Below are 11,733 nucleotides of genomic sequence, written 5' to 3'. Positions count from 1 at the left end.
GGTGTAAGGATTGTTTACATCCTTGACAGCGTGGCTTTGAGTTTCTTGTGCTACCTACCATGAATGTTTGCAGAGGAGACAAAGTCGCTCTCTGTACTGGTAGGCAAGGCCTGTTTGGATTTTTTTTTTTTTAAAATAACCGTTGGTTCTAGCCGTTGATGATTGTGGTTTGTGTTATTAAGGGTCCTTATAGGTATACATATTACTTGGAGTTAACAGATAGCTAGATGTTGGTAGGCCTAGCTAAGTGGTTTCAGAGGGATATCTCTAGTTTCTTTCTGGCACCTCTACTAGTACCTGCTACTGCTTTTATTTTTCTAGAAAAATGATTTTTTTCCCCTACTCAGGCTGTATTAAAGAAGAGAAATAGTTTTTCTTCAGGAAAGGCTGTTCAGCTCGAACTGCTTTAATCTGGAATATTCTGTTGCTATGACCTCTTGCTGTCTAGACACCCCACCCCCTTTTGATTGCTGCCAGAGTGATCGTCCCAAGACACATCTGGCTGTCATTCTAAGTATGAATAAAAACCTTAAAAACCTTCATTACTCCTTATTTACAGATTGTAACCTAAACTTGTGGGGCATATAAGGCTTTTATCATCTGGCTTATTTTCTAAGGCCTTTCAGATAGCAGAAGCAAATGCAGTGTACTTCTTTTTCATTTTGTGGCTTAAGCTCTTGACCTTGCTGGAAATATCTTGCTCCCCTCTTAACCTGACAAGGTGAAATTCCTCTAAGACCTTCCTTTACCTTCTTCCTTCCTGTACAGAATTTATTTGCCATACCAAAAATATGGTGTGTTCTCAAATGTAAAAAATGTTTTTATCTTTATATTCATCATTTATTCAAAAGATTTTTGTTTTTTGGAGTACCTTCGGTGTGCCAGCCTATTAAATGTTAGGGATACAATAGCGAACCGGGCAGATAAGGTATCTCATGGAGCTTACAGACTAATGGGCAAGATGGAAAGACAAGTACATAAGAGGTGCTTAGTGCTTGGAAGGAAATAGATTGCTATGTTAAAAAGTTGGGAAGAAGAGACAACCGATTCACAGCAGAAGGAGCTGCCATATATGAAGCAAGGCATAGTGCAGTACTGGCAGAGGGAACAGTGTTTTCAGAGACTGATGGGACTTTAACAGCATGGCCTATTGGAGGAGCTAGAAGGCTGGTGTTGTTGGAGGTAGGCAGTGACTCACAGGCAGACTGACTTGAGGCTGGTGAGATCATGTAGGATCTTGTGAGCCAGAGGGAGGAGATTTTATTCTAAATGCATTAGGTAGCAATCAGAATTTTAAACAGATGCACCTGACCCCTTGATAAATGCTTGTGGAAATCAGTTGAGTTGAATACTATTGAATTTTATGCGCAGACGTGTCCATGTACTTAAGCTTCATCCTTGTACCATATAGTCCAACTTAACAAATGTCCAACCAATTGCCAAGCACTGACAGGTTTAGGACGTGTTTGCTCAACTGTATTGGTTTAGATTGGATTAATTCACTGGGCTCTTGGTATAATATCAGTTACATAGTTTCTCCATTCCAGGTTGATTTATCACACACCATTTTCTACCTTCATTGTGTGTCACAATAACCAGTGGCAAGTTTTTTTTTTAATAAAAATTTTTCTTTTATTAGTGCATTGTGGTTATAATAGTTATAACCAAACTATAATAGTTTGATTTATTTTGACAAAATCATATGTGCGTGGAATTTGATTTACTCCATTTCAATACCTAGTGCTCCCTTTGTCCCTTCCTTCTTTTCCACTCCCACTTCCTATCCTCTACTGGTCTTCCTTTCACTTATTTTTTTGGGCAGGGGGTACTGGGGATTGAACTTGGGGATGCTCAACCACTGAGCCACATCCCCAGCCCTATTTTGTATTTATTTAGAGACAGGGTCTTACTGAGTTGCTTAGTGCCTTGCTTTTGCTGAGGCTGGCTTTGAACACGAGATCCTCCTGCCTCAGCCTCCCGAGCCACTGGGATTATAGGCATGGGCCATTGCTTCCCTGCTTACTCATTTTTTTTTTCTTTGGCACTTTATAGATATGAACAGTGGTGGAATTCACTGTGGTATGTTTATACATGCATATTGCATAATTTTTGTCAGATTCATTCTATAACAGTGGCACTTTTTAAACATCCCAATGCCTAGGGTACAGCTCTCACTTTAAGCCAACTGAATCAGACCCTAGAGCGGTAGTTTTCAACCTTGAAGTGCATCAAAGTCACCTTTGGTTCTCATTCCCAATTCTTTTATGTTGTTTAACTACTGGGGCAAGTAGAGGGAGAGTAATCAAGAATAGAGAAAATGGAACCTGAATTTGTAAAATTAGAGGAATTCTTGTGTTTACAAAAGTTAGTTTGGTTATTCCCTGAGCTCAACAGAAAAGGAAGAGGATGCTGTTTCTATAAAATTTGAAAATCAAAGGCTGATATGTTTATCATAGATAGATCAGTTTTTAACATGCCTGCTTTTGGCCTTTTGACAAACTCCATGTAATGTAAGATTTCATGAGTTGATTAGTTATTGCCCAAGTGAGATCTTTGTATATCTACTTTCTGTAAGTTATGATTTCTAAAGGATAGAAATCCACTTTCCTAATCTTAGGTTCAGTTCTTTTTACAAATTAATTATGTAGGGTAGCATTATGGGATTAGAGCATTGTTGTATTGGAAATCTCAATATAATAAGAAAATCATGTGCTTCTTGTAGTTCATGTGTTAGGGCAGTTGATAACTTGTATAGCCATAAATGCCAAATAGAACTATAATGATGTAGATATTCTTTTTAGGGGTGGACTATCCAATAGTTGCTTTAATGAAAGAATATTTTTTAGCTACAGTATTTTTTTCCTTTAAGAAAAAAATTAGAACAAAGCAAAGGGCCTATACATTTAGTATCATACATCTTACAGATCTTGAAAAATACATGAAAACCACTTTGTTTACACCTGAATGTTTCTTCCAATACATAGAGATAATTGCTATTCTGATAATTACTACTCTGATAAATGTAGAAAAGCTCCTTGATTTGATGTTAACTCTAATTTTAATGTATTTATTTTTAATAGACTCTTGGAAATTGCAATTGTAGTGGTTTCAGGATTTATGTGTGAGTCAAAATAGTTAAGATTTTACTACTCACAAGGGGTTATACTAACACATTAAACAAAATTTAGAAAGTATTTTTTGTATTTATAAGGATAGCAAGTGGAAAATAAGTAAAAGGAATAAAACAATTTAATAAAGACTATTTTCATCTTTACTTTAAAAATGTTTTTAAAATTTTTATTTTGTACTAATTGTGAATTTGGTTACCACCAGTTGTTGCTATGTCAGTCGAAGACTTAGCCAGCTATCAAGTCATGATCCACTGTGGAGAAGACATTGCAAAAAATATTGGCTGATATCTGAGTAAGTATTCAGGGAACAGGTATTTTTTTTATGTGTGAATGGGGTGGGGGGATTAAATTTTTTAGAATAAAATTTCAACTTATGTTTTAATAGATTTGTAATAATTGTACATGTTTATGGGCTGTGGTGTAATAATTTCATACATGTGTATAATGTATATTAATCAAATCAGGCTAATAGTATTTTCCTCTCCTTAAACATTTATCATTTCTTTGTATCCGGAAACTTCTTTTCATTCTTTATAAAATGTTATAAAATATATAATGAATTGTTGCAAACTACTATGCTATAAAACACTCAAACTTATTCCCTACTTAACTGTATCTTGGTACCTGTCATTCAGCTCCATCTGATTCCCCTCTGTTCTCTCCTTCCTAGCAGCTGATGGGGAACATGCATTCTCAAAACTTGATCCTTATAACACTATTCTGTTTTCTCTCTAGACTGTATCTCTATATCTCTAGACTGTATCTCTGTATCTCCTCTGATGGCTGTTCTTGTGCCTGCCGATAATGTTGGTATTCTCAGTTCTTGGCCCACCATTCTCTCCCTCTGTGAACTCTGCATGTGTTGTTCCAGTTCCTGGTGACCACTTGAGAGTGCTCCTAACTCCCAGACCTGAGTCTCCCCACTGACATCCACCACCCAACCCCAGGCTCTAGGCTGGTTGTCTGCTAGACTTTTCTCTTGGCTGTTCCACACAGGTTAACAAATTTGAGAGAATAAAAGTGTAGATAAACAGTGAGAGTTGGGAAAGGTGAAAGGAAAGATGGGAATACTAACAACTTTCTTATCAAGGATAGTAACAAAAGTTGGGGAAGAAGTAGAAATTTATTATTTAAAGCTGCAAGCTTTTAGTTCTATCAGACTAAACATTAATAACAGAGCTGTCTCATGTACAGAGGAGGAACTGGGAAGGGGGTATTTGAAGTATTGCTCTGTCACTATCTTTCACTTTGAGATATTAACTTATATTTCCTTTGAGGGGTAGGGCTTAGAATGGGAAACTAGGTTTGTTTTTTGTTTTTTAACCACAAGTCCTTTGGTACTTTTAAATTACTTTTATTTTATTGTTGTTGTTATTTTTATTTTTTGTGGCTCTGGGAATGGAATCAGGGCCTCATACATATTAGGTGAGTGTTTTACCACTGAGCTGTCTCCAACCCAGTTCTTGAGTACTTTTTAGTTTTTAATATGTATGTATAATTTAGATTAATAAAAAGATGCTTCCTTTTTCTCTTCAACCCCCATTAAAAAAAAGCCCACCTCATTTTGTTCTTTTCCCAGTCCTAAACCTATCCTTTTGTGTTTCTAGTCTTCATGACAGCTGCATCTGTCTAGGCATCCAAGCCAGAATTAGGAATCATCTTTGATCTCCTGTCTTACATTCTTTCAGTTACCTTCCTGAAGTTAGCTTCTGTATATTTCTCAAGTCTTCCTATTCCTTTCACCTCGCTTAGTTCAATTCATCTTCTCTTACCAGGACTATTGCAAAACCTTCCTAACTCCTCTCTATGCCTCTAGTTTATATCCCTCAAATACCCCTATTAATCTAAAACCACAATTCTGCTTTTTTTTTTAATATTTATTTTTTAGTTGTAGGTGCACACAATATCTTTATTTTATTTTTATGTGGTGCTGAGGATCGAACCCAGTACTTCACACATTCTAGGCATGCATTCTACCACTGAGCCACAAACCCAGCCCCAATTCTGCTTTTTTTAATCTCCCCATTGAACTCCTTTAGTGGCTCTACACTTCCTACAGGAGAAAGCCAAAGCTCATTAGTATGTGACCTTCAGGTCCTCTGTGGCTGTTCTGTCCTCTCCCACTTATACTTTATTCTTTCTTCCAAAAAAAGTGTCTTTATTTTTTATGCCTTCAGTGGCTAAATGTTTGCAGAATTATACCAAATTGAAATGTTGAAATATATAGTTATTTTAATCCTTTGTGATTCTCTGGCTTATTCTGTTATTATCATTAGATTCTAAGTGTTCTCTAAAATAGAACATACCTTTTTAAATTTTGTAGGGGTACTGTTCACATTATATTTTATTAAGGATTAGAAAACTTAGAAAAAATTAAGTAGAAAGTAAGAAAATAGTGACTCAATCCCATCATGTCACCAGTAATTCCTATTACAATTTTTGAGGTATGTATCACTTTTTGTTATCTAGTCTCCCATTGTGGCTAAAATAAGTGAAGAAGAAAGGCAAATCACAAACTCCCAATAAAGTGTGTTGGCGAGTGTTGAAAATATATCCTGGTATTATTTGAAAAGATTTTTAATCTCATTTTTAAAATCTGTTTAGGGAAGAGAAAACACGGAAGAATCAGTGTTGGAAATCTCTCTTCATAGATACTTACTCAGATGTAGGAAGATACATTGATCATTATGCTGCTATTAAAAAGGCCTGGGATGATCTCAAGAAATATTTGGAGCCCAGGTGTCCTCGGATGGTCTTATCTCTGAAAGGTACTGGAAATGCAGGATCCCCCTCCCCCCATTTGGTTACTGTTAGTATAAATAGATTATTTTAAGTAACTTTGAATCTATTATCTGTGCAACTGTGCTAATCTAACCTTGTCTATAATTTCACTAGTCACATTTGGCCAAGGAAGCAGAATACCAATATTATTAAATGCACCTGTGCTGTAGAGCCTGCCCTGTTTTTGTTCAGCCTTGGGACCCACATTGTTATTTACTAGAAGAGAAAGCTGAACAACTCCTTTCATCTTTTTGTTTGTTTTATGTAAAGAAGTTAATAATGCTATGCTAATGCTAAGATTGTTTAACTATTGTGATTTCTTTTCTTTTTGTGCTGGGGATTGAATCCAAGGCTTTGTGTATGCTTGGCAAATGCTTTACAACTGAGCAGCATCCATAGCTCTTCTTATTTTTTTATTTATTTTGAAACAGGGTCTTGCTAAGTTTCTTAGGCTGACCTTGAACTTGCTAACCTTGAACTTGCCTGAGATTACAGGCTTGCCCCACCACGCCCAGCTTATCATTTCTTTTTGAAAGTTTTTTTTCTTTTCTTTTCTTTTTTTTTTTTTGTGTGTGTGTGTTTGTAGTACTGGAGATCAAACCAAGACTTCACCCATACTAGGCAAATAGTGAGCCAATGAACTACCCACAGCCCAACAGATAATTTTTTATTTGAAAACTTTGCATATAGTATCGGCATTCTTTTTATTTTCAGTACAAGTAAATGTTAATCTAATATTTGGAAAAATCCTGGGTCTTTAAGAATATAAGAGCAGTATAATAAAACTTTATGCTTATTTTGATATTTACACAAAGTGGTGAAACTAAGATTTCAGCTGAGGTTTATTTGGCCCCCGAATTCTGTGTACTTTCTACTATACTATTATTGTCCAATTTCAGCAAGAAATATTAACAAGTTATAGTAATTTTATTGGTTAATTAATACCAATGAAAATGCATAGATATATTGCCACTTATCTGCTTTGTCTTCCAACATTTTTCAGATTTCTTCAATGAAAGAAATGTACACGTTTTGGTTTTATTAAGCTAAAATTGGAATCCATTCTCAAATGTTTTCCTTTATTTAGAACCAATATCTCTTTTGAAATAGCATTTCTTTTCTCTTTCATATTTCCATTATAATTTCCTATGCAAGTATCACTTTCATACCCATTGTGTCTAAACTGAATTTCTAGAAGGTAGAAGAAAATTATTTCAGTAGAGAGGGAGTAGAGTAGAGCTTTGAAGAAAAGAACCTTGGTTAGTATTTTTAATAACATGTTTGCTAGGAAGAAAAGAATAATATTATTATTCAGCTGGTATGTGGTATGAAATATTTCAAGAGGACAATAATTCTGAAAAACAGGTATTTAGTGGTGATAAGTTAAATAGGTAATAGCTTGCAGTAGCTATTATTTATTAAGTATAAGCTAGGCACTAAATTTAATATTTTGTGAGAATTCACTTAATTTGCAAAAATCCTATGAGACAGGTTATTCTATCCCCCTGCCCCTGACCTCCAGTGCTGGGACTTGAACCTAGGGACACTCTACCACTGAGCTATATCCCCAAAATATATTTTGTTTTGAGACAGAGTCTTGCTCAATTGCCAAGGCTAGCCTTGAACTTGGGATCCTCTTGCCTCAGCCACTAAGCCCAGCTGTATTTTTGTTTTATAGGGGAGCTACCTAAGGCATTAAAAAAATGACATTGTTTTCCTTCACAAAACAAAAGGTAAAGCTGGGTATTGAATATAAGGCTGACTCCCACCAAATTGGTTGAAGGGAGAGAGGATCTATCCTATTTTGTTTAGAATGTCTTAAGTCTCTTTAAGGTCTAGTCCAGTATTAGGACATTGGGAATATGAGAATGTAGACAGCTTCTTCTCTTTTCTTTCTTTCTTTCTTTTTTTTTTTTTTTTGTTGTTTTTGTTGTTTTGCATTCAGTTTGGTATTCCTAGGCTCTGCTGTTTTGTACCTAGCAGTTGGAGGTAGGGTTGTCAGAGAACTCCTTGACAGTTCCTGCTTTACTGCCAGGTGCCAGTTCTCAAGGACTTGCCTTGAGTGGAACAGGATAAAAACCCTTGGTATCTACAGTGCTGGGAACTCTAGGAGCTCTGGGCATATGAAGTTTACAATTTTAGCAGGAGTCTAGCTGCTCACCTCAGATGCCTCATTCCCTGATTCAATTTCAAAGTTATAGAAGTGGCAGATAAGAAGGATGATTGGTGAGTAAACAGGCATTAGGCTTGGGACACATTTTATGAAGCGTACCTTCAAATTTCATCTTTATCTTACGTGTTGGTTTAGAATTTTGGAGTTGAAAGAGCATTTAGAGATCATTTAGACCATGGGCTGGCAAACTTTCTTTAAAGAGCCAGATTGTAAATATTTTAGGCTTTCTGGGACACATGGTCTGTTGTTCAACCTTGCTATTTCAGAAAAGCAGCCATAGACAATACATAAGCAAATGGGTATGGGTAGGTTCCAATAATACTTTATTTATAGAAATAGGCAGCAGGCTAGGATTTTTAGCTTGTGGACTACAATTTGCCAATCCCTAGTTTATACTAGCACACTCATTTTGCAGGTGAAAAAGGGCCTAGTGTAAGGCCCTATAACTAGTAGTAAGTGATGGAGGTAGAAGAACTCCAATCTGGGTTTCTTGGCTTCTAGTAGCCTTTCACTGCTTCCTCATTTGAGTAGGTGAAGGGGGAAGGGAAGTGAATGAATATTTGTTAAGTACCAGTAAAATACTTTATTAAATAAGCACATGAAATCTTATATAATCCTCACTATAATTCTCTCAGGTGGGTGGTGGTATTATTCCCATTTGCAGATGAGAAAACAAGCTGAAATAACTTTCCAGTCTGTAAGTAGTAGAGCCAAGATAAGAACACTGACTGTCTGGCTTCCAAATTCCATGCCTCTTTCAATCTCGATTTTACCATATTATAAATATCTATTTCTTTACATTTCTCTTTTTTTATGTATTGTTTTGTTTTTACTTTTTTCTCTTCTCAAGAATTTCTTAGTTTCTTAATTTTATATGTTAAATATCTAATATCTACAAATGTTAGTTTATTTAGTTCAGGCATTCAGCTTGGTGCCTTATAAACTTTTTGTTTTATTAGAGTAGTTTTAGGCTTATAGAAATGTTGCAAAGATAGTTCTATATATCCCTCAGTTTCAGTTACTCCTAATATTCCACCATATGGGACATTTATCAAAACTAAAAAGTTATCATTAATATGTTGCTACTAACCAAGCCTTAGACTTCATTTGGATTTACCCAGGTTTTTTTTTTTTTATTAATGTCCTTTATCTGTTCCAGGATCTTGTCTAGAATAGCACACTGTATTTAGTTGTCATGTTTCTGTAATTGTCTATGGCGGTTTCTCATTCTGTCATTCCTTGTCTTTTTATGACTTTGACAATTTTGAGAAATACTCATTAGGTATTTTGTAGAAAATTCCTCAAATTGGTTTTGTCTGATATTTTACTCAACATTAGACTGGAATTATGGATGTTCAGAAAGATTCTTGCAGAATTGAACTACCTCTCCCATCACATATCATACATGGGTACAATAATGATGTTAATGAATGTACAGAAATGTGCACAAATCACAGGTGCTCAACTCACTGAATTATTCAAAGTGAACATATTCCTCATAATACTCTCCAGATCAAGAAAGAAGAGTCTCATTTCTACCTAGAAGCCTACTGATATCTCTTGCCTTTTTTGTAGAGTCAACCAACTGTCCTGATTGCTAATGCCAGGAATTTTTTTTCTCTTTGAACTTGATATAAATTGCATGGTTAAGTATGTATTTCATATGAATTGTTTTTGTTTTGGTTGTGAGATTAAATGCTGTTGTGTTTAATGGTAGTATTAGTTAGCTTTTCATTGCTCTGACAAATACCTGGAAGGAATTATTTTGGCTCATAGTTTCAGAGGTTTCAGTCCATGATTGGCTGATTCCAAGGCAGAAACATCATAGTGGTAGGGAGCAACAGAGGAAAACTTCTTAGCTCATGGCAGCCCAAAGCCTGGTATAGTCATCTGTCCTTGATTGTAGGCAATACTATGAATAGAATTGATCTTACACCTGCGATTGGGCCATTATTATATGAAACAGGTGAAGGAATTTTGCAGATATAATCCCAAATTAGTTGAATTTGAGTTCAACTTTATCAAAAGGGAAATTATCTTGAGTGGGTGTCATTTAATCAAGTGAACCCTTAAAAAGGACTGGCCCTTCCTGAAGCCAGAGAGATTCAAAGTGGGAGTGCCACCAGAAGAACAGAATTATACCAATAATCAGTGAACTTGGATGAAGATCCCAGGCAAAAGATTTATAAAATGAGCTAGCAGTCCTGATCTCAGCCTTGCAGGACCTAAACAGAGGATCCAGTTGAGTCGTGGCTGGGCTTCTGACCTACAGAAACTGAAATCATAAATGAATGTCTTGGCTCAGTTTCCTGGAGGTAGACTCAGCCTGTTCCACTTCCCCTCAGTCGAGCCTAAAGTAAAGAGGCCAGGTGTCTTCTTATATGGGAGAGATGTTTAAGAAAGGAACCTTACCTGGGCTGTCCTAGCCTCATATTTACTTGAAAAGCAAAAAAAAAAAAAAAGAGGTATTTTAAGCTGCTACTTATAACAGCAATAAAAAAAAAAAAAACATGTATATCCAGTATGCTTGTAGATAGGTCTTTTTTTCCATTTTGGTTCTGTCACTTTAAAAATTATATTTCGAAGCTGTGTTATTAGGTTCATAAAATTAGAATTATATGACCTGTGTAGTGAATTTAACCTTTCTGTCATTAAGAAAAGCCCTCCATTAGCTGCAATAAAGCTGTTTGCCTTAAAGTTGTGCGATTTTAGGAGAGCTATTTCAGCATTTTTTTTCCCTTCTGTATCTATGTAAAGTTTTATCTCTTGTATATAATTGTGTGGTGGTCTTTTTGTTTGGGGGGTTTTGTTTGTTTGTGGGGCTAGGAATGCTAAGCATTTTAACCTTGTCTGTCAGTTTCTTTTCATTAAATTATTTAGTCTATTTGTGTTTAGTGTTTTACTAATGTATTTGAATTTAAATATCATGTTCACTGTTCTTTATATTCTTCCTAATTATGTTTTGTTCCATTCCTTCCCTCTTTTATATTTCATTTTTAGGGCTTACCTCAGATGTTAAAATGTGCATGCTTGATGTATTAAAGACTAAATGTAAATCAGTGTTTTTACCACTTCCTGGACAATTAAAATTGAACTTTGGAGTACTTTCATTCCAGTTCACCTTCCTCCTGCCTTTTGTATTATAGTCTTTTGGGGAGGGGAGTGTTGGGAATCAAACTCAGAGCCTTGACCATGTTAGGACCTTACTCAACCTCAATCCCTTGAATTATAATTTTTGTGATCTTAATTTTCGGTAGTTTTAAAATCCATGAAAACACTTTATATACATTCACTATTATTTTAGAATAACCTTCATATTTACTTTTTCTGGTTGTTCTTCATTCCTACCTATATGTTCATGTTTCCATCTGGGAATATTTTATTTTTCCCTAAATAATTTGTGTGTGTGTGTGTGTCTGTCTGTCTGTCTGTCTGTCTGTGGTACTAGAAATTGAATTAAATTCATGATGCTACATCTCTAGCATTTTATATTTTTTGAGACAGGACTTTGCCAAATTGCTGAGGCTAGCCTCAAACTTTCAATCCTCCTGCTTCAGTCTCCTAAATCCCTGGGATTATAGGCATGAGCCACCTTGCTCAGCTCCTTTTAGTTTTTCTTTCTTTCTTTTTTTTTTTTTTTTTTTTTTT

The 11,733-nt window shown here is 35.5% G+C and overlaps 1 protein-coding gene and 1 non-coding gene across 3 annotated transcripts in view; both read left to right on the top strand.

Annotated features, from left to right (window-relative positions):
- Window positions 1-11,733, top strand: part of Fbxo3 (F-box protein 3) — a 32,464-nt gene that overhangs the window by 961 nt on the left and 19,770 nt on the right. For both annotated transcript variants that reach the window (XM_015477755.2, XM_015477756.2), the window contains exons 2-3: window positions 3,334-3,423; window positions 5,736-5,899. In XM_015477755.2, the coding sequence (XP_015333241.1) occupies window positions 3,334-3,423; window positions 5,736-5,899 (254 nt within the window). The remainder of the gene's footprint in view (window positions 1-3,333; window positions 3,424-5,735; window positions 5,900-11,733) is intronic.
- On the top strand, window positions 10,383-10,521 carry LOC125612188. The gene has a single exon (XR_007342528.1). It is a non-coding gene; the product is annotated as a small Cajal body-specific RNA 21 (non-coding RNA).

This window comes from Marmota marmota, unplaced genomic scaffold (genome assembly GCF_001458135.2).
Source record: "Marmota marmota marmota unplaced genomic scaffold, marMar, whole genome shotgun sequence".
NCBI classification, from domain to species: Eukaryota; Metazoa; Chordata; class Mammalia; order Rodentia; family Sciuridae; genus Marmota; species Marmota marmota.
This window is presented reverse-complemented; position numbering and strand designations above follow the sequence as displayed.